The sequence below is a fragment of the Nematolebias whitei genome, chromosome 13, assembly GCF_014905685.2.
Source record: "Nematolebias whitei isolate Nwh7 chromosome 13, NemWhi1, whole genome shotgun sequence".
NCBI lineage: Eukaryota > Metazoa > Chordata > Actinopteri > Cyprinodontiformes > Rivulidae > Nematolebias > Nematolebias whitei.
Genome location: NC_056510.1, coordinates 18,551,968 through 18,579,789, shown reverse-complemented (window position 1 = coordinate 18,579,789; position 27,822 = coordinate 18,551,968). Strand labels below are relative to the sequence as shown.

The following is a 27,822-nucleotide window of genomic DNA, read 5'->3' as shown; positions in this document are numbered from 1 at the left end:
GTACTTTTTTCTCAATAAGCCTACACTGCATCACCAGTCAAAAGGACTGCGTTACCCAGAAGCCAACAGTGTTTCCGGCTGTTGCTTTGTGATGAAATGGAGGGAAAGTTTTGATCCGACCCAAAAATGTTCGGTCCTTATTCATAGTGACTATGGCTCTCAGTGGATGCAGAGAGGTGAACAGAACCGATAAGGAACTGGACCAGAACCAGACTTTTAGGCTCATCGGCCAATGCGAGTGCTGCTTGCCAGCCCATGAGGCCTCTCGAGCAGAGAGGCATTGCTTGAAGGTCCAGTGTCTTCTCTGGAGCTCAAAGGACTTTTTCCATCCAGATTTCTCTGGATTACCTGTATTTGGACTTGATTGGGACCATTATATTGTTTTGGGCAGGCTATCCAAAGGTCCAGCTCTCTCTAAAACCATCTTGGTACACAATGGCTGCAGAGAGCCGATCAGAACCAGACCAGAACTGGACCAAGGCTGGCTCGTATAAAATTTTGCAGTACGTAGCTAATGTGCTGTACATTTACATACGGTACTGTATGTTGTTAAAATTACGTAGGTTTAAGAGTTTAGAACACTGTGGGCTTTGTCGCTGCAGGGTAGGTCTGCCGAACCAGAACCGAGCTGCACCAGAACCGAGCTGCTGTTCTGCAGAGCTGGTGAGTGAAATTTTGCAGTACTGTACTGTAAATACGTATGATGTTAAAATTACGTAGGTTTAAGAGTTCAGAACATTGCAAAAGTGTGGGAAGGGTTTCTAAAGCCTTAAAATATATATAAATACTAAAATAAATATAATGTTCCTACATTGCAGTTTTTCACTTACTGCGGGGGGTCCGGAATGTAACCCCCACGATAAACGAGGGACTACTGTAATTCAAATCCATGTTTAAGGGCTTGGTCTTGCTATTTAGGCCACCTCGGAAAGATACTGGCATGTATTTGATTAGAAAATTAAACTATTTTTGTTATGAACTGCACCTTGAACGAGCGTTCTGCAACTTTATTAGTTAACATCTGCAAAGGCAAACTTCTAACCTCTTCTTCGATTTTCTGAAATCTTCAACTGCGGAATCTAGTCTTGTTCCGGTGTGAGGTTACACAGGGCCACGACATTTTCCGCCGAGCAAAGACCCACAGAAGTTGACAGTGTGCCTCTTACAACCTTCGGATGTCAGCAGCTGTTGCCATGGGAAACCAAGCAGCCTGAAGTGTAGACATTGTTCCCTGAATATATTCAACTTTCTTTGAAATTTGAAATAAACAGAAGTTTCAGCTCCAGTTCATAAAGCTGAAAGTGAATAAAAGATAAAATGATATACTGAAGTTCAAGCCGACCTCTAACGTCACAGAAGCAGGTGGAAAATGGATGTGTGGCAAACCAGCTGTGCTGAAACAAGACTGGTTGTTGATGAAGCTACAGCAGAAACATGAATGCTCTCAATAACACTGCCAACCACCTCAGAGATGTGCCTTGTAAGATTTTAAAAACTCCTGGGTGGGCTTTTTCTCATCCAGCTGAACAGTTTTTGTGAGCAGATGCACAATGTCCAGATGTTAGATATCCATGCCCAAACGGCACACATCAGCTTGGATCTGAGAACCACAGCTACATCTCGTCATGTAGTCGAAACAGCAGGTGCAGCTTCTCTTATACCTGTGGCAAACCATAAGAAGATGTGCTTCTGATGTGAAAGATAATCCAGGGTCTATGTTAGATGGCCAGGCTGTTACAAGAGGAAGCATGTTCTGTGGTAAGAGCCACCTGGTGATGATGTAGGACAACCAGGACAGGCTAGGAGGAGGACAGAGCAGTGGAGGGAGTAGTGAGGTAAAGGATCATACACTTAGGGTCATGTTACGTAGCAGCCACTGCTGGGAGCGACTACCGTTGCAGTCTCTCAAGGTGGGGACCATCTTGTTCTCCTCAGACGGCATGTCCAAGCACTGGTTGCTGTTCACATGGAGGAGCGTGAGTCGCTAAGGAGAGAAGAATAAAACACAGGCAATTACACAATCGTGAGCACGTGCTAATGGACAAACTCAAGCAGACTAAAGGCAACTTCATTAACACTAATCGTTGACTGTAAACAGAAGAGACTAAAAAGTTTTGGCAGGAAAAAGTAAAAATGATGCTTTTTTTAAGTGAGATCAAAAGTTGTGAGGAGATAGACACATTTTCAGTTGCAGTCCCACCAAATTCTGAACATTTGCAACCAAGTCACCAGCAAATTATGTGAAAGCCTTTAGTCCATCCATCCATCCATCCATGATCTTTACCCGCCTCTTCCTGTTCAGGTCGCGGGGTTCACTGGTGCCCATGTCCTGCCATCACTGTGCGAGAGGCGGGGTACCAAAAAAATAAAATAAAATCACAACCTTTGTGTGCACGGTCTGCAAAACTGTATGTTTTGATGCCCACCTCCAGCTGCGTCTCCTCAACCCACAGCATTCACTTCAAACCCCTGCACTGAGCCTTTGGCTTGTGTGTATTTATGCACTGACTGCAGAAGGTGAAGAAAAAAGTGTAGGCCAGGGCTATTCAACTAAATTGCTCAGGGGGCCACAGTTTCGGAAAGCTATGAGCTTAGGGGCTGAACATCCAGCAGTTATTGTCATTAAGTTAGTTTGTTTTATGGTTTAAAATCTAGTTTTATTTAAAATAAACCTATTGGTGGACCTGATTTGGCCCCTGGTCTGCCAGTTGAAAAGCCCTGGTGTAGGCTTTTAATTATTGAGGTGGGGCTGCACCTCTGATGACGTTTACAGACATTTTGGGAACTCCCTTGTGAATGCTGGTCAAAATTTGACCGCGAGATACTGTTTGTTTTTCCCCCATTTCCACTTTAAAGGAACATTTTCTTTATGAATAGTGCTTGCATTAAAATGTCAACACTTAAACCATTAACTTCTCATTAAAAAAAGATCACCTTGAAATTAATGTTAACCCTGTTTATAAGACTGTCAGTGCCTTTAAAACCATTACAAACTGCTGCTCAGTAAAGCCCTTTGTTTTTCAACCAGTAGAAACAGTGGGTACGTTGTCTGTAACAAGTGCCTGCACTGTTGGTAGCATTAGTTTTAGACTGGTAACAGAAGTCTTGAAATTTCCCTTGATGATATAAAGATATGGCGTTTAAGAAAGCAAATGTTTCCAACATTCTTGAAATGCTCTAAACAAAATGGAGCATTTCACATTACATACTTCTAGCATCGTGTGTCCTCCACCAGATGCTCCATCCTTTGAATTTCCAGTTCCAAGAAGACATCTCTCAAAAAGACCACTTATTTATTTGTTGTCCTACATTGATAATGTTACGCTTACAAACATGAAACAGATATCAGAACGGTTCTGCATGCATAATAATGAACAGATTTTGTTTTTCAGGATTGTTTCTGTCCTCACCATCTCCTGAGGGAAATCTATTTTATTAGTTTCCAGTATGAATATGAAAATTATGTGAGCACCTATCAGTGACCTTGTACCACATACAGTGTGTGTATGTATATATATATATATATATATATGTGTGTGTGTGTGTGTATATATATTTATATACACACATATATATACTCAAACATACACACACACACACACAGAGTATTGTTTTTAACAATGATCTCAACAGATTAAAGTGTTTACTCATTCTAATTGTTGAAACCCCAATTTTTTAATGCCTTCTTTATTTGCTTTGTGATCCATGTAATAAAAAATGGATTAGCTCAACATCATCATTATTCCTCCTATTCTCACTTTAACTTCAGACACCATGCTGAACATGTGATATACTAAACAATTATGTGATTCTTGTGTGTGTGTGTGTGTGGGGGGGGGGGGGGGGTTCAGCTCACATTCTCAAAATTATATTTATACTGAAAAAAAATGTCATTTCAGCTTAGTTTTATGTGACAGTTTAAGCCAAATTAGATTTGCAAATTAAACCGATTTCCCCTCAACAGTTCAACCTAATATTTTTGATAAACTTCACTGAACATTTTTTTAATTCAAGTGCCATGAATTTACAAGTTCAAACATCCCAAAGCAGTTCAATAAATCCTCAAATTCAAATCAAACAAAGATGGAATGGAACCATTACATATTTGTAAAAGTTTACAGTTTTAAAGTGTAAAATATGACTTTTTCCCTTCTTTTGGCTGCTCCCTTCTTCAGGAGGCGTCATAGCGAACTAACTCGCACCAAGATTTGGCACTTGTTTAACGCTGGATGTCCTTCCTGATGCAATCACTGACCACTGAGCTACCACAGCCCTCTGTGTGGAGCAGAGAGCTGCTATCTAGGGTGCCGGAGGGTCCATGTTCCCCCTCAGAACATGGACCGTGGAACAGGTGGAAGAGAACTTGGAGAGGTGGAGGTATGCACTTGAAAGAAGAGGAATGACAGCTGTAGTAAGGCAGTTTATGTGTGATCAACGAGAGAGCATTGAAATGCAGCTGCCAAGAAAAAGACAAAGAAGAGATGTATGGATGCAGTTACAGAGGACATGGAGGTCGTTGGAGTGAGGACAGAGGATGCAGAGAGCGAGATGGAGGAGGATGACTCGCTGTGGTGACCCATGAAGAGGGAACAGCCAAAAGAAGAAGAAGAAAGGTGTAAGTTTGCACAAGGGATTTTTTTAACGATAATAAAAATTGATGCTATTGGAAAAATTGTGTTATTTTACTTAATTTAGAATTAAAGGGGGCGGCACAGTGGCTCATTTGGTTGAGTTGTTGCCTCTCAGTGAGGTTGCCAGATCAAATTCTGACCAGGGGGCCTTTATGGGTGGAGTTTTCAAGTTCTCTCCATGCATATGTGAGTTTTCTCCAAGTACTCCAGTTTCCTCCCACAGACCAAAAACATGCATGTTAGTCTGATTGGTAACTCTAAATTGTCCCTGTGAGTGAGAGAGTGAATGGTTGTTTGTCTCATTTGTCTCTATGCGTGCGTCCCTGTGATGGACTGGAGACATGTCCAGGGTGTCCCCTGCCTCTTGCACTGTAATAGCTGGACAAGGGCACCAGTGACCCCTGCGACCTAAAAAGGAAGAAGCGGGTAAAGATGGATGGATGGATAAAATTTAAGGCTGCCCTTTTGCTTTATTTCTAAGTAAAAACAACAGATTTTATGGTGCCCCCCTCCCCTCCATCTACTTGTTTATTTTTGCCAATAAGCTGTGCTCCTGAAAGACTGCAGCAGCTGGAAGAGACAATGCAGGACATGCTTCAAGCAACAAAAGGTCATTGACCCAGTATAATTTACAGTTCAACCATTACACCACAAGGACAAAGTGTTTAGAAGCGTAAAAATACTCAAAATACATATATTAAAACAAAATCTTTGTTTTTGATATCAGTGTTTGTTTTTGTACTTCAATACTTTGCCTCATCTATTGTAATTCATATTATAAGCTGCAAAACACACACACAAGCCAGAAGACAAACCTGAATCCAAAAAGAAAAAAAATCTGTAATTACAATGTTGTTTCAAAATATACCTTGCCAAAGTAAAAAGTATGAATGCTACATCAAACCTCACAGGTTAAAAGTAAAGTCATCTAAAAAAATTAACTGACCATGGCACGTTGTTGCAGGATCTGTCAGATGCAGATCTGGTGACAGTGGCTGAATAACAAGCCCACTTCATGAACAATGAAGACAAATTAATAACTTTTGAATTCAATTAAGCTGCTTCTGTTTCAGGATTTTGGATTTGTGCATGCTGGCTCACTTGTCATAAACCAAGATGCTAGAAGAGCACGATGTAATTATTGTACGTCTCTCCTGCTGTTCGTCTCCTCTCACCTGTCAGTCCTGCCGGCCTGCTGTTCAGTCACAGTCCCACATAAAGACTGAAGAAAAGAAAAAAAAAACGAAAATCTGAGATGATCTCAAGCTCCACATCAGCCCAAAACATGGGAAGGAATCTGTAGCTATCTGCTATGAAGACCCCCCACCACTCTAACAACCACAGAGCTCTCAACGGCCTTGATTAACCATTTGTGTTCATGTCCTCAGAAGTAACATGCTTCCGCAATTTCGCTGCTCACTTGAGTTGCTTTTCTCGATCTAATGATCGCATGCAGAGGGGTAGAGGACTTGGTTTGGGGGGAAAATATTGAGACATTTATGAAGGAAGCAGTTTAGTTTGGAACAATAGCATCATTTTTGTAATGCTAATGAATAAAAAAAATGTAAGGATCTATCAAAGTACAGTTACAACAGAAATGACCTCGTCTGCAGGGAGTCGTTCTCGAGCCACATAATATTAAAATCAAGTAAAGAATAATAATAAATATATATATAAAACTCCAATCTCTATAGGACAGGGATTTTCTTACAGCTTGAGGCATACTATAATTGTTCATTAAAACTAAAATGTGTGTTGGTTGTTGACAGAGGATATTCAGACTAATGAGCTCACGGAGACACTCAGGCCATCTTTGATCTTAAGCAATAAAACACAAGGGCCTGGCTGTCTCTGCCTGGATACAAATAAGTGCACATCCACATTTATTTTTCCTGAAGTGCACATCGCAGACTGCCCTGCAAGACTCATTTGTTCAAACGGAGAAAGAACAAAGAGCAGGTGGCACGCGATCTTCCGCACCTGCCAAAAAAGACTGGAAAAACAACAAGGATGCTTTATTTAGAAAAAATAAAATAAAAGCTTGAAATCCTGACAAGAAAAATACTGTATTTTTTAGAATGTGAAAATTACAAGCAGCTTAAAAAACAAATACTGTATTTTCCGGTGTATAAGTCGTTCCAGAGTATAAAAGTCACATCAGTCAATAAAAGCATAATGAAGAGGAAAATATATATATATATATAAGCCGCATTTATTATGCGTCACTGCTGACCCGTCAAGTTTATTATGCGTTTATTTAATGATTAAAACGGCTTCATTTTGCCTGGGTGGCACAACACCATCCATCCATCCATACATCCAACCATCCATCCAACCATCCATCGTGGCCAGAGCTGCTAGCTCTCCAGCGTTCCTCTGCCTGCACCGGCTGAGTGAAGCGAGTGCGAACGGTACGACTCGCTGTTGCAGTTCTTAGAAATTTAAAGTGTCTGTCAAAAATTCTGTTATAAATAAGGAAAGAAAAAAAAAAATATATATATATATAAGTCACAGGACTCACAAATCTACGCAAAAAACTGACTTATACGCCATAAAATACGGTAACTGTCTTTGTGAGTGTATTTCCACTCTGACCAACTATAAATCCTGGACAGGTTGAGGTATTGTTTAAAGTGGAATCTTTTTTTCTTTCTTTCTTCAAGATTTCAGGCTTTTGGGAAGACGTCAGAAAAGTAATAGCACAGTGGAGAGTAGAGGAAACGTCCCACATTTAATAAAATTACTAGAAGTGTGAAGGCCCCATTCTTTGCTCATAATTATTTCATGCTAGCTTTGGGGCAAAGAAAACTCCCATCTTAACCTCCCAACAAACCGAGCAGCGCCTCCGGAGCGAGTTGCAGAGTGTGTGCACAGCTGAGGCCGGCTAATTAAATGAGAACAGCTTCCGACCATAAACTCCAGTCAAGGAAGAGCTTCCTCTGCCACCAGGCTGCACGCTAAATCTGCTGAAAGACGAGAATCTCTGTTCGGGCTGTGGAAGTAGCTTTTGCTGAGGGAGATGCAAAAACAGCAGCTTCCTTTTTACCTCAAGGCAGAGTCAGCAATAGTTTCATTTGCTTTAACGGTTCACCCCCCTCCATGCTCTTGTGTACGTGTGTTCTTGTCAGAACGATGCCAAAAGGACCAGGGAGTGTGAACAACAAATCAGGCCATCTAACAGCATGTCACTTTACTGCCACAACTCCGACACACACACCAGCAGTTTGTGCAGCTTCAAACCCAATTTACACTGCGTGGACACAAAAACTGTGGCATGCTACATGCTCTTTAGCCTTTTGAGAGGAACGAAGGAGTGGGACTCTGAAGTGCAAATCTGAGATAACTCAGCAGAACAGAATAGGCTGTAGAGAAAATGACCAGCACAAAAGCTGGAAAAGCAGGGGAAAGGAAAAAAAACCTGCAATGAAAAGAAAAGCTGTGCAAAAGAACATTTCTTACACAGAGCTATGTAAATAAGCAGGCTGAGTGGTGAAAAGCATTGATGATTGGGATTCACTGGTTTTACAATGAGCATGGCACACAGTGTGCACAGCTGCCTCGGGCCAATAGCAGCGCGATCTGAGTGTCCAGAGCCATGAAAGGTAGCCTCACAATGAAGGATCACTTCAAAGAACTTGTAAACAATGGCAAGCCCATTTCAATCATGTGTGTCGATAGATAATCAGCTAAAAATATACACGTCCTCCTCCGTTTCAAACATCACTCACCAGGCGTGGGCTGTCCAGGAGACAGCCAGCGAATATTCACATCAAAATAAAATATTTATGCTGGAAAATAAATGTCGAATGAGATCTAATTTCGCACGAAGACTAGCTAAAGGTCTTGCAGATAGCATCTTATACACTGAAGCATCTTGACAGGACATCTGTCATTGCTTAATGTGTCTCTGCCCTGTCTTCATGCGTTCGCTTTAAAAGGTCACGTTAAAGCTTTTTAATGCCTTCTGAGACAATCTGCATGTACATTCTAAAACTTGAAAGACCCACAGCATCATGTTCTGAATTTTAGCACCACTCACTGCTACAAACAAGGAATTAAATAAAAATCTAAGAAGCTAGGACCGCTACTGGTTACGGAAGTGCTTGAAAGCACCATTTTCAACTACACAGCCTAACAATTCTAAGCTACAGCTAAAATTGTCACCAGCCTAAAATGCTACGGCTAATGCATCCTAATCTGCTCACCTCAGGACCCCCACCACATGGCCCAAGGAGCAGACATGAGTTTAGAGAAAATAATCCGTGGGGCTGTAGTAGAGGCGTCTAGCAACCTCCTGACGAGTGTAGTTGTGGAGAATCCACGACTGTAAGGGGGTGTTGTTACAGTTCTCCACCGTGGGACCGTAGGTGCCATCCTCCAAACGGCTGATGGTCAGACATGACTGGGTGATGATGTGGAGGAAGGTGTGCTTCTGCAGCGAACCAGGAGGGAGGAAGGACAGATGGTCATGAAAGACAAAAGAAGTCATTGTCGTGCTTAAACTGGAGCAACTTTAAAGTTCCCCACTTTCTTCAGCTAATACGCAAGACTGGTGTATTTTACAAAACTTTTCATGAAATGTTACAGATACTTATAGAGTTGAATCTATTTTCTATTCCAGTGGTTCTCAAACTGGGGTCTGCAAAAAAATTATTAATAAATAAAATTTTATTATTATTATTATTTTATTTTTTTACAAGCACGTAGACATTTAACCCATTTAAATGCACCAAAATGCAGGAAATCACATCTACTTTATTCAACATTTTCTGGGGGAGGACCCCCAGTCTCCCTGCACCCCGTTCCATCTGCTATTTGTGTTTCGACATTGATCACTTTACAAATTGAGCCCTGTTACTTGGTCTGACTACTGCAGTTATGATTCTGCTCAGTTTTATGTAAAGTGTTTTCTGTAATAATTTGAAGAAGTAGCAATATATTTATGATGGTCATTGTGGGAATCGATAAAGTTTTAACTTTTATTTAACTTTTAAGTTTCAACCGTCAAAGTTTTAACCACTAGACTGAGAAACAGCTTCTACCCTGAAGCTGTTAGACTTGTGAATCCCTAATCAGGATCATCACTGTAAAAAAAAAAAATCACTGTAATGCCACTTTAATTGTTGATGCTGCTGACTTTTCATGCTGCTGATCTCATGCTGCTGATTTATTTCATGCTGCTTGTTCAATTTGTACTCATCTGCTCACAAAGACTCATGTTCGGGCTGCTGTTGTTCGTCGTAGTGTTTTTGTACTAGTGCTTAGCGTATTCTTAGTTTAGCAAATTTCTTAGTTCATATCAAATTTTATTACTGTTTTTCTTTTACAATTTATACTTTTGTTGGATGTAACTGGTACCCTGTGTATACAATTTTGTTCCACCACATGTACCACATGTGATGAGAATAACAATAAAGAACCCTCGACTTGAAATGGTTTTTGATTCTGTTAATTTTCTCAAAACTGTCATTTTTGGAAGTTGAATATTAAAATTTTTGTTAAGTGTGTCTTGAATGAAAAATACCCCATGTTTAAAAGTGCAAAAATTGTATTAACACTATTAAAGAACAGGTCTCAAGTATTAATGTTATACAAATAGTTCCATTGCACTAACGAGACAAACTGAAGAAAATTATTGGGTTATGAGGTGGTCCCGGAAACTTTTTGTCCCCTGTAAGAGGTCCCTGAACCCAAAAAGTTGGAGAACCCCTGTTCTATTCCTATTAGGTTTTGAGACACGTGTTTTGGTCATGGATTTGTCTGAACCTAAAATCCAAGACATGAATTCAAGCAGTCTGCAAGGACGAATTAAGAATCTGAAAGAACTAAAACACCTGAGCCACATTTCTGTCCTGCATGCCTCTCTTGACATTTCTTTGTGGGTCTAACTAATTTATTCAGCCGAGCGAAAATTTGTTTATTACATGATGCATGTTTTGTACCGTTCTGTTTGCATAAAACTGAACATAAACTGAAATTATAGCTATTTTGGTTTGTGTGTTTTGATCGCTTGTTGCAGTCTGAGACATCAGATTCAACTGTTCAATTGTACAACAGCTTTCAATCCAACATGACATGAATGCAGCGTCATAAGACTATTTCACTTCATTTTATAGATTAGATTATAGAAAAAATAAAAAAATATTCACTTTGCTTGCTGAATGTTTCTCTTTTTCTAAGCACGAGTTAAATACTTCTGTAGCCATTAATTTGCATTTTACCTACATGCAACTTTACACATACAAAAAAGTAAAGCTGAGTGAATAGAAAATCCAGCACCCCTTTGTATAAATGTTAATTGTAGTGGTTCAGCACCGTTGAAATCTAGCTAAAGCATCACCAGGAATATAAAGAAATGAACATGTGAGAGTGAAACTGATGCCCACATGAAATGTTCAGGTTGCTGCAGGACTCAGTCCTTGTCAGTCACACCTGAGCCAAAAATAACCTCAGCCCACCGACACCGGTGAAGCCCCAGCGCTGTTTACCAGAGAGAACAAGTCCACTTCCTTCATTATTTATTCAGCTGTTTTCACTTTAAGAAAGCCCCAGAGGACAAAGAGTAATTAAAGAATTTCTCCCGGGGTTTCTTAGAGCTCGATGGAACGGCCTGAAGGCTCCTTCACATCGTCACGCAAACATGTCAGCAAAATGACATTTGAATCACTCAAACCAGAACACTGCAGGACTTTACCTTTCTCCAGTGAATTAAAAACTTGTGAATTCTTAAAACTATATAATTTGAGTTGTGTAAATCATAAAGTTGTATTTCTTTTAGTCAGGCAACAAGGCAGTGGGTAAGATATTTTAGCTCTTTAATGAGATTCTAAATGGCTTTTTACTTCCTGCAAACTGTTCCTCCATATGACTGAATATTGAAATCACAGCTGCAAGCAGGAGGTATTAACCTTTTTGAGTAATATGCAGCAATCTGCACAATTTATTTCACCTTTGCTCCCACTTTTTGTAAATTATGACTTTTTTTTTTTTACGTCTCTGTTATCTGTAATTTGTAAATGCTAGAAAAAGAACAAAACTCTGAGTTGTTTGTGTTTTACTACACTGGTATATTAATATATATAAATATGGTTTGGTTTTGCTTTCTGTTAGCTTTTGTTTTGTTATTTGTGCTTTTGGAATATGTAAGCTGCTTTTAAAGACTGCTCATCAAGTTCAACATTTGTTTATTGTAATCACTGAATACATAAATTGGCTTCATATTTTGACTACACAGTGCAAGTACTGATGTAGTTTCACTTTTTGTGATATTTTTACTTTTTGTTATTAATTTATCATTTCATTTTAGTTACAACGTTGCTACAGTCTATCACAAAAAAGACTTCAGTTCACTAAAGATTCATTTAATCTAATGTAACAACCACCGACCCTTCATGGCCCACACAGGATGTCAGGACACTTGAAGCACAGGACACAAACTACGGGGAATAAGGAGGGACTGACTTGGACAGCTTACCTCAAAATCATACTCCCACTTGCCAACATACTATATGAAATGAGAAGATGAGAAACACAGCTGCTGGATAGAAATAGCAACTCAATCCCTGTGTTGTTTTATAGAAAAGACAAAAAAAAAACAGAGAAACACAGGCAGAGTGCCATCTGGTGGCAGCACAAGGTTGCTTTGGTAGAACCCAAAACCTCCCAACTGGATTTACTGCTTTCATTTTGAGAGCACGCACCATCAGGAAGAGAACATGACCGACGACAGAGCTTCACTTAGGACTCTGAACAGAAATCCTACCTCAGCATCGTACTCAAACATCTGGTTGCCCTTCATGTGGTGACACTTGAGCATCAGAACAGGCCCGTTGAGCCGGGACGCATCCAGACAGAGGTCATCTGTCCTGATTTCTTTATCCGCCGTGTATGAGAATACCTGGAAAAAATAAACAAGTAACATCAGGATTATGATATCTTGTACAAGTCACTGTATAAGATTTCCCTTCAGTACTTTCTACTGATGTTGTATTTTTTTCATGCTTTCTTGCAACTACAAGCTCATCAGTTTATTTTAACCTTCCTGCAGAGAAAGGGCTCAAAGGTTCAAAGCATGTTTTGTGTACAGACCCCTTTTAGTTTGTGCTCATGTTGGAGGGGCTTAGATTGGCTTTGTACATCCGTAACTCAACTCTTGCATTTCAATCTGAACTTGTTTTTAGGATGTATAAACCTTTAGTAAAATTATATATATATATATATATATATATATATATATATACAAATTTACCTACAGACTAAAATTTACCTACAGTGTGGCATCTGTTTTCAGAATTTGCTAGATGTAATTAATTATCTTTAAAAGGGAAAAGTTCATTGTACCATTTGCTGAAATGGAATTTCACTTCATCTGTGCATGTTTCCTGAATACATTGAAACCTGGGGACCTCCCAGGTAAAGTTTCCAAGCATTAACTGGACCAGTGAACTATTTTCTTACTTTTTTACAAAGTGAGCAATCTGAAATGTTCAACTGTTTTACATTTTAAAGAGTTTAATGGTTACTTATAAAAGCTCAGGAATGCTTATATTTATATACAAGTTGAGTTATTTATAAAAAGCTGCTTCACTGGGCTGTTTTGATAACAAGAAATAACCCATACAAATCTAAAAAAAGTTGAAAATCATTTCTAAAGGCCTACATTTTCTCAGTGCCATGTCGTTTGTATAATTTTCATCCTCAGATATTAGGAATAACATACTAATCATTGTAATACTAAAATAATTGTTTTAGGTAGAGCTGTATAGTCTGAAAACAAATTTAAATTCAACACATTTAATTATTAAAAATTATAGACGTGTTCAAACTTTTGCGTGTCCGTGTATTTATGTAGCAAAAATAAGCGCTCCGTATTTTCTGTTACCTGGTTTCCACCCATGCCATGACAATTGAAAAAGCCAAGTTTCTCGTTTTCCTTTCTTCCCATGTTGTCCACACACTGATTGGTCTCCACGTTTCTGATCTGCAGACAAGAAATACATTGTTGGTTTTCAAAATCATATTTGACTCTAGACTGAGGAAGGTCTCCGATACTTCTAATCTTAACTCTTCACAATTAATTAATTAATCACTCCTCACAATGTTTACTTTTCACAACAATTATTCTTAGACTTATGTCTTGCTTCATAATTGCTTACTTGTATTTGTTTAACGACAATGTGTGAGAAGCAAGAAGGAGTTTGCAAACCCAAAGGAGAAATTGCATTTCATATTTTTAATCAAAACAAGACTTTTTTTTTTTACACTTGTACAGCTTTTATGTTCTCTTCATGCCTGAGCCTGACAATTTTATTCAATATTTCAGTTTTACCATTCAAATTTCGTTTTCAATACTTTCAGCTTTACTTAAAAATAGTCCGAAATTATTTAAAAAATTTTAATAATACATGCTTTAATTGACCACCAAGGAATTGTTGCTATATTCATTTTATTTCTTAAAATAGCTTCAGTCTAAAAGTTTGCTCTTTAAAACGATTACAGTATTTCAACATTTATTTTAAATAAAAAGCATTTAGAACCAACTGAGAATGGCATACAGTTTGCTGTGTTGTACATATCAAAGTAAGATTAAATTAAATGCTTTCATATCAGAAACCCAAAACAAAAAGATTAATGAATTTACAGCACCATCGACAACCAGTTTGAGACTAAATTTATCCAAAAGTACAGCCCGATAAATTTAAGGGTTTTTGCAAATTTCCGACATATTCAAGTTTTCTGAAGACACACGTCTCACCTTGAACAGCATGACTCCACTTATCTGTCATCTTCTTTATTGCAATACTAACTAAAAAAAACCTGCCTTGTGTAAAAACAGGTTTACAATGTTCTTTGTAGGCATCAATTACAAACATTTTCAGATTTCTTGGTCTGTACTTAAGTAACATAATGGCTTCAGATGTTTGAAAAGTGAAGAATTTTATAAGCTACAAAATCACCTGACAACAAAATACAAGCTGTTGTCCTAAAATACGAGATCCAAGAGACCAACTTCCACTGCTCATTAAATTCACTTTAAAAGCTGAAATAGTAACCAGAAAAACCCACGTTATCACAGCTCCAAGTTGTTTATATCAGCTTTTTCAAACCCCTTCAGCTTCCTTCAGTGTTAAAACTGAGAGGAAGATTGTCTAAGCCAAATACTTCTCATGTTAAAGTAGGTATATAAGATGTATATGTATATAGGCATGATATATAGGGAAATAGGCTGGTAGGGAAAAGGCACACTGTGTGTTGAAGATGAGACTTGGTCAAAAGAGGCTTAGAGGGAAATGGGAGGAGAGGTGCCGCAGAGGCTAAAGAGTGACAGAAAGACGTGCAGCTTTTACAGCTTTATAGCAGAGCAGCAATGAGGAAAATTCTCCCTGCCTCAGCTGTTGGAGGATTACAAGTTCTTTTAAAGCCTAAATTCTTTGACATAACTTACAAAAAGCCATCTTTGCATGTTGCGTGCCCGTTCTGACTCTACCACGAACGTTGACAAAACAAAAAGCAAATGTGGTCATCAAAAAAGTACACACAAAAAAAACATCTTTAGTCTGAGCGAGATGGAGCTTGACCTTCTGTTAACAGTACTATCATGTTGTAATTGTACATAAATACAATATTTATAAGCACTAGCTCTCATAGCTGCATACCAATTGTGCATTTAAAAAAACTACTTTTTCAGACTGACTTTGAAGAAATAGACAAATTAAAAGGTCTAGCGTGCATATCGCCCACTGCCTTTCATGTCCAAGTTTTAAATGCAAATCGTCTTATGATAAACATTTATATTCCCATTTTCCTTAATGGAATCCTGCATTATCTTATATGATGTTGGGAGATCTTACGAGAAGCGTCAGCACTCGGTATGTGTTGGGGATGACTAGGGCTTAATTTGTAAACCGATCAATGCCGGAACGCAAATAGTGGGTGGACCGGCTGGGGGTGGGGGAGTCCTGGGGAATGTGCATGCTCACAAGACAAGAAACTGTCAAGTTGTTTAATGACATAAAATATATTTTGTTAGCAAATAATAGAGTACTAACACTTATTAAACATTATTTCTGTATTTACAACAAAACAAAAAACGTAAAAATTGTGCTTTGACAAACTCAACAATAAAAAAATGTTGTCAACGCGAAAGAGGAAAAGAGGGGCAGGCATCGCTCTCACTTTGAGTTTACTCTTTGTTGCATGCACGCTGTGGGTGACAAGCGTCCAGAGCGTCGTCCAAACAGCAGCGGAGGTGTCGGAGTTATTTATTTATCATCTCAGCAGCAGAGGGGAGCGACACGGTACAAGCACGGCTCCCAAAACGACAAGGCAGCCATATTTATTCATAACTTTATTGTTGGTAAGCCTGAGAGTTGCCGGATCCGAGCAAACAATTGCCGGAACGCACCCTGACAAAATAAGATTGTTCCGGCAAGATCCAGTTCAAATTGAGCCCTGGGGATGACTATCTGCTACTACCACACCAAATTCAGTCTGTTAAATTGACTAAATTGAAGCCGCTTGTGCGTTTGCTAAGGTTGATTAGAGGTGGTGGCAATCTTGAATTGTGTTGACTTCAAATAGTAATGAGTATGAGTATGTATCTATCCAGTCGTTCATGAGATATTTTGCTAACGGTTCAGACAAACACAAAAACAGACATGGGTAGAAACATGACTGCCGCTTGGCCCTCTGCAGCAGGTGATAAAAATGTGTTATCTAAAACATTCAACAATATGGCACCACAAAACACTTATACCTTCACCTTTTAACATTCATTTTTGCTTTGCTGAGTTTAAATCCAATAAATGCATCTATGAGCATTATCTCACACGCTCAGCATGCACACTATAATTGTGTAAAACTGTTAGACGGATCAATATAAACTGTTCAAGCAGCCAAGGGATTGTTTGTCAGAGACGCTCAATACAAACAACTGGGCATTCTTATTGCTTTTATCTTGTTTTCTCAAGCCTTGGCTGGATTCTCAGATATTCACACATTTATTTTCAACCGTATTGCTTCTCAGAAAACACGCCCAGCAGCTGTGCTTATCTTACTGAACCAAGAAGTAAATATTTGCAGTATGATGGGAAAATTAAAATACAAATGTGCTCATACTTCACCAAGCGAGTAGTATCTCCGTGGGATCTGGGAGTCTGCGTAGATGTTCTCTAGATACCAAGAAAATGGTTTACACTTCAAAGCCTCTCGGAGGGCTTTACGGGAGGAGACGTCTCCGTAGTCCACCCGCATCACGCCTGCAGAGGTCAAGACAGACATTCAAACATATTTATCACAGAGCATCACCAGCATGGATTTACTTTATTTTTTTGGTCAGGGAAGAAAAAAAAGAAGTGAGAAGCTGTTCAGTTTTCATGCATCACCATAACTAAACACCAGAGGGCCCTTTTGCACAAACACATTAAAGCCCAGCCTGAAAGTATGAGCCATGAGGGTGATCAGGGAGGGATTTCCTGTTGAGTTACACAGAATTAACCTGATCTCTGTTGTCCCATTTATACACCCACCCAGCTCAAGATCAGAGAAATGCACACCTGCAACATTTTTGTGAACTACGTTACTTAAGCCAAACACAAACAGACTGATGTATCGACACAGGGGAGGGATTAGACAGCAATTGCGAAACGACACTTAAAAGCACATTTCTCTTTGGATCGTCTCTCATGGACTCACAAGCTGCATGGAGAAAGATCCGGTATATGATATGATAGAGGATGATGGCAAAGAGAGAAAATAAAACTATAAAATAATCTACATTGCTCGCTGTCTTTCATGGCAGTTTTAAACTAAAATAATCTAAAGATGAGTAGGTAAGGAGTTGTAGCTCTTTTTGTCAAACCTTGGCCATGACATTATTCTCATATGAGAAAGGAAACACTTGTGTGATCGGTTAGTGCTTCAACTATGTGTTGAGGATGACCGTCTGCACACATTTAGTTTAATATCTGCAAAACTGACTGAGTTTTAGTCATTTTTAGTGTTGGCTAAGGTCAGTTAGCTGAGGCGGCCATCTTGAATTAGGTTGACACCAAAATGTAATCACCAGTGATTACTTTGACAGTTTCACTAAAGCCTCTCCAGTGGTTTCTGAACTACAGTATTTTGCTAACAGACAAAAATGGTTTGCACCACTGGAAATGACAAAATTTAAAGCAAAGATGTTGCGCAACGTGAAGCAATCAATGTACAGTGGTCCCTCGTTTATTGCGGGGGACCGGGGGATATATATATTTATTTATTTATTTTTTTTTTACGTTCGTAAACTCTAAACACCCTAAAAAACGCAGCATGTCATGAACTCAGCTCTCTGCCGTGGCCTGCTCTGCAGGGAGATCGACAGAGGAGGAGCTGCAGGAGGAAGTTTCTCCTGCAGTGTGGCCTGCAAAGGTGCAGCAAGTGCTAAATAATTTAAAATAATTCATTTTAAATAAAAATTCCATGCCGAAGGTGCGGCTCATCAGTCAATCAGTCGTTGTGTGTCATGTCCAATCTTATTTTAAAAAACCGTGATAGAGCAAAATGAACCGCGAAGTAGCGAGGGACTATTCAGAATCATGCTACGCAACTAGAACAGCAAATTTTACATTACATCTTGTAAATGTACAAGAAAGCGGTTCCACTTTAAATAGAATTGCCCTACACCACTTCCAAAATCGAGCATAGTGACATAGTGTGTTCCTCTGTGCCAATAAGTAAGGCCTGGCAGCAGCCCAGCCCAGATCATTTTCCTTAATGTCCTGCAGGAACAGACAGTCATTGTGGGGCCACAATACACAGTAAAAGCCATCCATCACAATGCTGGCTCTGCCTCCATACCTGCCCACGGAGTCCTGCCTGACTGAATGAAGAAGAAGGTCACAATTTGTGCCAGAAGACCTGCAGATTACGGATGATCCCTTATATGTTGGCAGCCATCTAGAACACTTAGCCAGAGATTTCTAGAAAAGTGCTTTCTGCTAAAGGGTAATCACATTACTGGGTCGACAGATGGAAGGGAGTTCTCATCGCTCAAGCTGTACAGTTACTCTCGTTTTTTCCATATGTGTTTAAGCTCTCTTGGAGAGACCTTTGTCTGACAAATTTCTGAACTCAAGTTCAAGACAGCACTACAAATATGTGTGGAAGCAGAAATGGATTAGTTCTCATTCAGGGTGACAAAGCAGTGTTAGATACCAATGTGCAAGTAGTGGATTATAAAATGAATGAAAAGGACAAGTACCGGACAAGAGAATAAAAGAACAGAGCAGACAATTCCTTTTACAGCCATTTACCAAATATAATACCAGCAATCACAGTTTGGTTTAAGTAACGAGGATTGCTCACATCTGCTTTTAAACATGGGTGAGCAGTGAATAAAAGCATCCATTAAATTACTGACTAATCCATAACTTCCTTTAAATTCATGTTGTTTTAAGTGGTTCGTCTTCAGCACATCCTAATGTCAAAATGACAGGAAGATTCAGCCACAGAGGCAGTTTCTTTGCTCTGTACCTGGTGAGATGATGTAGAAGAAGTCTTTAAACTCATCCATCCAGACTTCAGCCAGGCGCCTGTTGTTCTTGTTGATGACTTGGCCCGTTCCTCCAGGGAAGCTGTAGGGAGTGGCCTTTCGGAAGACGTGCCCCACATGTGAGCATGTCACAATTTCTAAAGACCCACCGCATTGCCAGATCTGGATAAACAGAAAATATTCATTTCAATTTAATTAGTGAATGTATAGGATTGCATCTCAATGTGTGCCTGAATTACCCTCGGTGTAGTCTAATTATTAAGCAAAAATGCACAAATGTGATTATAAATATACAAAAGAAACAAACGCTGCCTGTAGCAATGCAGTTGTCATCAGAAATTAATAATGCTGATGGAGCGGTCCACCTTATTTTATTTCACCAAACGGGATTTTTTTAATCTCTTTTATGAATCTTCAGCATTGGGCACTATGATTAGGGTTTAGGATAAAAAACTAGAATCTGCAAAGGGAAACTGCCATCAGCTATTTCAGGTAGAATGATGCGTTTTCATTCACTCACCCTGAAAGACATTTCCAGATTTTCTCCACCCCATATATCCATCCCTGGATCATAGCTTCCAATTTCTTCAAAATAAGTTTTGTCTATAGAGAATAAACCTCCTGCCATGGTGGGAGTCCTACAGAAGAAAAAAATAATAATGCAACATGAGTACAAGGCACTTGAAAAATAATTTTAAGACAACTTTTTGAGTCAAAACTGAATCATTTGTTTTCTTTTCAAATGATCAAGTGCTATTCAATCCAGTTTAAATTCAATAAAAAGGAAACCAGCGTAAGAGAGATTTAGAGGGGGCTTAAGTAGTTGTAAGAGAAAATAATATTGTGAACGAAATCTTTAATGAATAATAAAGCCACTGCATTGATTAATTTGTTAAATTTTAAAAAAGGGTAAAAAAAAAATTAAGTAAAATAATAAATAAATAAATATTTGTTTCAAGGAATATTTGATAATATTTCTTGCTTGGAACATCCATGTTGTAATTGTATCGTCTTGTAACTCAAAAAAACAAAGGATAAAATGAAAACACAATTTGTTTGACAAAATAAAACAAAGACGGGATAGCTTTTATCTTTTAATTTGGTCAGCAATGACTTAGGGACGCTGTTAACGAGTGATCAGAATATAGATAAATGGTGATCACTTTGTGAATCCAAAGCAAAGTTTCCAATAGTCTATTTAGGGATATGCTATGCACATATTTAAACTAAAGAAAAAACTAAACCTTGCAGGGAAATAATTTATTTTTTGCTTTTCCAAGAGGAGAAGAAGCGGTTTTTTTTTTTCCGCCACATCAGAAAAACACTATAAATTGTTTGGGTAAAGCAGTCATTAAATTTTGTGTTTATGAGAGGGAAATTAGACCCTCACTGTCCTAAGTTTTAATGAAATTACATCAATTAAACATGAGGAAATCTGGACACCCATTTGCTTGAAAAATAATTTAGATTTAGCATCTGAGAAGGAAGAATTATTATGTTTCTTTTACCGAACAGGAAGTGTTCTGTCTCCTTTACGTCGATCCATCTCCCTCTGGGGAACAGGGTACCATCGAAAATTCAGCTTCCAGTTGAATCCACCATAAGTCATATCCGAGCCTGCCATGTACTCGAACGTCTCATCACTGATGACGTCAATGATTGGACACACCACTGCTGACCTGATAGACAAAAAGGTATATTCAGATATGAGATGGAATGGAGCATGCATGCATTTAACATGTATAACACATCTTATACAGATCAACAATAAGATTAAAATGGCTGCAGAGTAATGGTTCATAATAAAACATTGGAATGAACTGTGACATTTTTGGAGCATGGCGTTTTTTCAAGATGACATCAATTCACTTCAGCCTGATACAAACTGGTTGTTCGCTCATCAATCCAGTCAGATCTAAACTGATGTTGTTCAAAGAGCTATCTACAACAGGTAAGATGTTAATTATTCATAAACTTTCCACAGAACACGTCAAAAGATTAGAGCTCTACATTCAAACAATTTTTTTTTGTTCTACAAAGCAGAATTTTTAGATTTTCCAGTGTTTAGTCAGTACAGAAACACAACAAAGAAAACGCCCCCGTTCTGTTGGCATTTATGAGCATGAGCAACCTTACCAAAATACAACATCAAATTTAACAAAAGTTTCAAGACTAAACATGAAGAAGAAATTGTCTGACTGTAAGAAGCTCCACTGCATTGCATTGCAATGGCCCTAAAACTCCCATCATATGTATCAGCTTTTATCTCAAGTCCCGTGTATGGTCCCTGCGGCTCCTACCTGTCTTCTTTGATCCGAGTCAGCAGGGGCTCCAGCCAGCCGATGGTACACTCACAGTGAGCGTCGAGAAAGGTGATGACTTGACCTGTGGTGGCGGCGGCCCCCCTCAGCCTGGCTCTAATCAGACCTGAACGCTGCTCCATCCTCAGAATCTTCACCGGCACCTCTAAAGTTTGCACATAGCTCTCAAGCTGCATCTTCAAAAAGTCTGATAGAGAAAGAGATAGTGCAGAACAACTTAACTGAAGCTGAAATAAAAAGATATCTACTTATTTGTTTAATAATAAATAAAAAAGGATATTTTTTCACATGTATTTAAGATGAAACTGATCATTTTAATACATCATCAATATAATCCAAAATTTCTAACAGTCTATGTTTTAGAGTTAGTTCAAGAAAGTTTTTTTAACAACAAAACTTAATTACATACGTTTGTGTGTATCTTAAGCTTTTAATAATAACTGGTGAATCAGCAATGTTTTTAAATATCACTAGAAAAATTACATTTCCTAAGAAAATGCAGTGTGAATGCTTATTGCTGAAGAACTTGCTAAAAAACTGTTGACATTAGCTAAAAATGTACTGAAATGTAGCAAATTGTAGCTAAAATGGAAAAACAAGCCTAAGTTAGCAGAAGAGAGCAGAAAGAACACATATTTGCTGAAATAGGTTTAAATAAGCAGAAATTAGAACAAAAAATTAGGAAATTTGCTAAAAAGCTGAAATTAGCAAAGAAAAGAGCTGAAAGGTAGTTGAAAAGGCAGAAAGAAGCTTAAATTACCAGAACAAAGTTGAAGGAGCTGAAATGAGCTCAAACAATGTGGAATTAGTTGAAAAAGCTAAATTTAGCACAAAAACAGCTAAATAGTAACTGATATAGAATAAAGCTGAAACTATCAGACAAAAGCTGAAAGGAGCATAAAAAGCTGAAATTAGCATAAAGAAGTTAATTAGGCTGAAAGTAGCGTAAATTACCATAAAAAATGAATTTATCTGAAAACAGCTGAAATTAGCTAAAGAAATGCTAAACAGCCTGCTGAAAAAGGTAAAAGAAGCTTAAATTATCAGAAGAAAGCAGAAAAAACACGTTTGCCCAATTAGGCTGAGAGAAGCAGAAATGAGTGCATGAAGTGGAAATTATCTGGAAAAAGTAGAAATTTGAAGGGAAAAAAATAGATGAAAAGTAGCTAAAAAGCATAAAGAAGCTAAATTACCAGAAGGAAGTGGAGAGAACACATTTTTGCTGAATTAGGCTGAAAAAAGTTGAAATGAGTGCCAATAATGTGGAATTAGCTGAAAAGTCTAAAATAAACATAGAACAGCTAAATAGTAGCTGAAATAGAAGAAAAAAACTGAAGTTTGCAGAAATAAACTGAAAGGAGCATAACAAACAGAAATTAGCAGAAAGAAGGTAGAAGAGGCATAAAAATGTTGTAGTTAGAATCTGAAAGGATCACAAAACCGCTGAAAGAAACAGCTGAAATTAGCCGAAAGTAGCTGGAAAAAAGTTCAAATTTACACAAAGAAGTGGAAAGAAGCTGAGCCAGAACAAAATGAGAAGCAGTAAAAGATTTAAAGATATGAAGGATGTAAAATGAGCTCAATTAATTTTCTAGGAGAAAAAAGTGGCAGAAAAGGCTAAATATTTCAAAACGTTAAAGCTTCACCAACACTAAAAGTCATAGCAGGATTGTCCTGAAAGAGCTGAATGTTTTGATATGATTTGTTGAAATAGCACAAAAATTGTGGAATGAGAAAGATACCGAAAAATGTACGGAAGAAAAATAGTTCACAATAGTGTGAATGTTTCATAAACATTCACACTATTATTATAAACAAATGGTATTATTGATAAATTCGCAGAAGCAGACCAGAGATCAGAGAAAAAGCTAATCTTACCATTAACCTAACAAAAGATACTAACTTTTTTCCTAAGCTATGATATTTTGCCAAGTGAAAATTTATGAACTGAATAAGAAAACTTTGTCTGGAAATCAGATTACGCCTCCTACCCTGGGAAGGAAAAAAACTTGTTAAGAAAAATGACATTTTGATGACATTTTTCTGCTCTAATTTTAGCAAACGTATCTACTGGGGATGAGTGATAGGATAAGAAGCTACAATTCAGCTGAACACATTCATGTTAACTTCTTAAAAAGAGTGTCATCCTATCTGATATCAGCAGACACATTAAATATCCCTCTCAGACCAGCAGGGGAACTTTACAGACCTATAATCAATAAAAACTCGTAGAGAGGGAGGATTTACTAAAATTAGCATGAGTTCTCTATCATTCTTTGGCAAGAAATTCTTCACAGATATAAAGGGAATAACAAACTTTATTTCTGAAATGATAAAAATGTGACACCTTTACTTAAATATGGTTTCACTTTGAGTTCACTCCAGATAGCTTAAAATTGATTGCAGTCCAAGCAGTCCTTAGCAATATTGATATTTCAATTATTTTTCTTTGCAGCCCTGGCTGTGATTCTGTCAGGTATAAAATACAGTCCATTTGGTGAGGTGGTGATGACTTAGTCGCACAGCACCAACCTCGCTCGCTGGCATCGTCCACCAGAACAATCTCCACTAGCAGGTGTCTCGGAGAGCGGTTTATGATGCTGTGAACGGTCCGCAGCAAGGTGCTCCATGCCTCGTTGTGAAACACAATCACAATGCTGGTGTTGGGCAGGTCATCTGGGTACAACTTGGTCTTACAGCTGACAGCGAAACACAGATAAAAGGGAAACGGAGAGCTTTACAAAACTATAAACTCAATCTAAAATCATTTGTTCGAAAGCACGAGGTCTGAACATATGACCATATTATTTAAGAACTACACCTTTAAGAGACTTTTAATTATATAACATTATTATAGTGTCTAAATTTGAGAGGGAGACAAATTAATGAGAACAATGAAGCTGCAAGGAGTAAACATATTAGAGCTTTAAGCAAATACATTATTTGAATGTGTCTTCAGACAACACCATAAAATGACAGTTTTAAATAAGTAGCATCTAATTCTTCTAATCTCATAGCAAATTAAAACAATTAGCTCACTTGTTTCTGCACGAGTTACAATTTTGCTCATTTTAAACCTAGATTTATATGTATTACATATTATACACATTTAAAATTCATATCACGAAAAGAGCAGCTTATTAAAATCTCTGAAAGTAGTTTGAGTATCCTGCTGCTGTCTAACGCTGCCACCAGTGCAGAAATATTCCCAAAAGGGATTTACTGACAAATATCTTGGAAGAAAGTGAAAAATGTAAACCCAGCGTTGACAGCGATGCCAGCATGTCTTTGGCTTCATGTGATGCATGTGAACGTCTAACAGCGAGGGTGCTGTAATCTCAAGACGCTCCTGGACTGGATGTTACTGAATAAAGAAACAGCTATGTAACAAAAAAGGAGCTGGACAGCAAAAGTAGCCTGTGTGGCAGGAGGAGAGGTTGTGAGAAGTGACGGAGGGTGAAAGAAGCCACCGGAGCAGACAGCAGCGCTCGCTCAGTCTCGTCTATTCAACATGACAGCGCAGACTGACACAACTAAGCCAGGAGGTTGCCTTCAAATAAAAATGTTATTGCCCTTCAGAAGCAACTTGCAATTCTACCCAGGTTTGAATGTTTTACTGCAAACCCCAGATATTTTGCAAAGCTCACTTTTGGAATACTTTAATGGAGTGATAATGAACAGAAAATTTCAGAGTTGCAGGTCACCTTTGATGGAAGTAATTAAAACATTCAATTCTAAGTTTTAGTCTTGCCGTTCCCTTCTGCAGGTGTCACCACAGCAAATTAACTTATGTTAGATGCCCTTGTTGCAACCTGGGCTCAAAGCTGCAGCCTCAGGATTACAAGACAGAATAACTGACCACCAGAGTCCTGTATGTGAGTCCACATCTGTGTGAATATTTGTTAAAGCAGATGTTTAATGGTCAGTACAGTAATATGATTCACCGCAGCCACGTGGAAGAGATCCAAGTCGAAGCTTACACACCCATCCAGCCTGACGTCAGGTAGACTCCTGTTGAGTGCGATCATGTCACTGGCCATCAGATTGAACTGGTTAATCTTAAAGAGCTCCTTCATTTTTTCCTGGTCATTCTTGGGGATGTTTACTGCCTTGCCCATCTCGCCTGGACCCTCGTGGCTCCGAGATATCGCCGCTGTAAGATAACAGACATTAGGTTCACTAATGAGGCGCAAATTAGTAACAAACTGAATCATCAGCAAACACATTGTGCATATTTTTTTTTTAAATTCGATTTGAAAAAGGTTTCGTCCTTTGGGCTAAAGAAACTGAATGTTTTACAGGACGTTTGTCCTTTTTCTGAGAAATCATTTTCTGTACTAGAAAAAACCCAGAGCAAAAAGCCAAACTTTTCTGATAAAGAACAGAGAGCACACGTAAAATAGAGACTTTATGTTCTGGAAATGTGTGTGCCATTTCTGCATATTCAAATACTATTCTGTATGATTACTATACTATATTTATTCAGCGAGTAGCATAAATGTAGCAGTTCACTTACTGAAAGCTTGAGTGAATGAAATCTTAGAAGAAGAAAAAAGCCTTTAGTACTGGCAGAACAGACACCCTGCATAAACTCCATCCTGGATGCTTTGGCTTAGGCTGACTTGGTTTTAAAGTGACTGTGACATAAAACTTTTGTGATAAATACAAACGTGTTATTAGAAAGATAACATATTGCCCAAAAGATTCATGCCACTGAGATGTACAGCTGTTAAGATATGGTCACAAATGTCACTAAAAAGGCCTTCTCAGACTGCTCTGATGTGTAGGTTTGAGAGTAGACAAGTAGTAGACGAGCTTTTCCGCCATGTTCCGTAACCACAAGCGACAACGAAGAGAAGCGCCTGAAAGCGACGCAAACTCACATCTGTTGTTGCACTATTGCTATTATGTGTGTTATGCCACATGTCTTACATATTAATGTGTTTTCTTACAGTCTTTGTAGGAAATGAATGTCGCGGACACTTTAAGCACTGCGCAGTCTGGCAGCTATATTTACAGTATTTTCATAGATAATCTATTAAACTGCAAAAAAAAAGCACTAATACTATACCTGTGCAAAATGTTCATATGAAAGTAAAATGATTTATTCAGCAACAATAGTCTTCTTGGCAAGACTCCAACAGTCACATGCCTACAGAACATCAGCAGATTAGTATTGAGCTGCAGCTCCTTTCACCAAAGGTAAATAACCTCTGATGGATTTATGGCTTTGCACTCCCCCCACTCCTCCCCTAATAATCTCTTAAAACTAAGGCAGTGATTTCCATGAAAGGTGAGAGTACATGAGACACTGGCTGCATGGCCGACAATTAAGAGGATTCCCTTCAACCTGTACTGAGACAGACCATACTGTTAGCCACAAATAACACAGAGATGCTGACATGCAAATTTTGCCTTACTCCAGTTTGGATCTGATAGACTCCACTCCTGAGCTGGATGCCTGAGCACAATATCAAAGCATGTTCTTATCCTTCTTTAATCCATCATTCTTGCATGTACAGACACACACAAATGTCTTGCGCATTAAATATGCCAAAATGTAACAGCTGTGCAGTGATTTTGTAGAAAGGGGAGGATTCAGTAAGTGTTTAAAATAGGAGTACAAAAAAAAACTATCCATTAGTTCATTCTTTTCTGCTCATCAGTGGTCAGTTCGGAAAGGCAACAGTCCAGGAAGAAAACCCAGACAACCAGAGACACTCTCCAGGTCCTACTGATCCCAAGACATACCTACTTCAAGGTCTCCTCCCAGTAGGACATGCTTGGAAGTCCTTTAATGAGAGGCACCCAGGAGGCATCTCATTTAACGCCCGAATCACCTTAGCTGACTCCTTTCAGTGTGCAAGAGCAATGGCTTTACGACAAGCTCCCACTGAATGATGAAGCATTTCACCTCATATCTAAGGCTGACCCTACGAAGGAAGCTCATTTCAGCTGCTTGTATCAAACATTTAGCTCTTTGAGTCATGATCCATGCCTCATGACTATAGTTGAGGGATGGAACACAGACAATCCAAGAGATTGGTCTTTCAGCTCTGCTCCTTCTACACAACAGATCATACCATCATCCTAATTACTGCAGATGTACCTTGATCCTACAATCCCTCTCACGCAGCTTTGCTTTTGTCTTCCTCACCTAAATACAGTTGTCCCTCGATACTTTGTGGTTCAACTTTTGTGGACTCACTCTTTCTGGTTTTCATCGTAAGATTACACACATTGTTTCATGGTGGTCTGGCCCACTCAATGATCGCCAAGGGGGCAGAGAAAGGAGGGTCTGTCACGGTAGAGCAGAGAAACACCACAAACGGGTGCCCAA

The 27,822-nt window shown here is 38.6% G+C and overlaps 1 protein-coding gene across 2 annotated transcripts in view; it reads right to left on the bottom strand.

Annotated features, from left to right (window-relative positions):
* Nucleotides 1–1,796: 1,796 nt before the first annotated feature.
* The window catches only part of galnt13 (UDP-N-acetyl-alpha-D-galactosamine:polypeptide N-acetylgalactosaminyltransferase 13), a 35,551-nt gene continuing 9,525 nt past the window's right edge, over nucleotides 1,797–27,822 (bottom strand). Inside the window, exons 2-12 of one of the 2 annotated variants that reach the window (XM_037686408.1) lie at nucleotides 25,467–25,635; nucleotides 24,015–24,181; nucleotides 21,462–21,669; nucleotides 20,670–20,840; nucleotides 19,682–19,799; nucleotides 19,143–19,323; nucleotides 16,749–16,888; nucleotides 13,513–13,611; nucleotides 12,394–12,528; nucleotides 12,106–12,135; nucleotides 8,878–9,063 (exon numbers count right to left, since the gene is read on the bottom strand). In XM_037686408.1, coding sequence (XP_037542336.1) covers nucleotides 8,878–9,063; nucleotides 12,106–12,135; nucleotides 12,394–12,528; nucleotides 13,513–13,611; nucleotides 16,749–16,888; nucleotides 19,143–19,323; nucleotides 19,682–19,799; nucleotides 20,670–20,840; nucleotides 21,462–21,669; nucleotides 24,015–24,181; nucleotides 25,467–25,635 — 1,604 coding nt within the window. Of the gene's footprint in view, nucleotides 1,985–8,877; nucleotides 9,064–12,105; nucleotides 12,136–12,393; nucleotides 12,529–13,512; nucleotides 13,612–16,748; nucleotides 16,889–19,142; nucleotides 19,324–19,681; nucleotides 19,800–20,669; nucleotides 20,841–21,461; nucleotides 21,670–24,014; nucleotides 24,182–25,466; nucleotides 25,636–27,822 lie in introns of those variants that run through there. The other variant, XM_037686409.1, reaches the window with a different exon arrangement.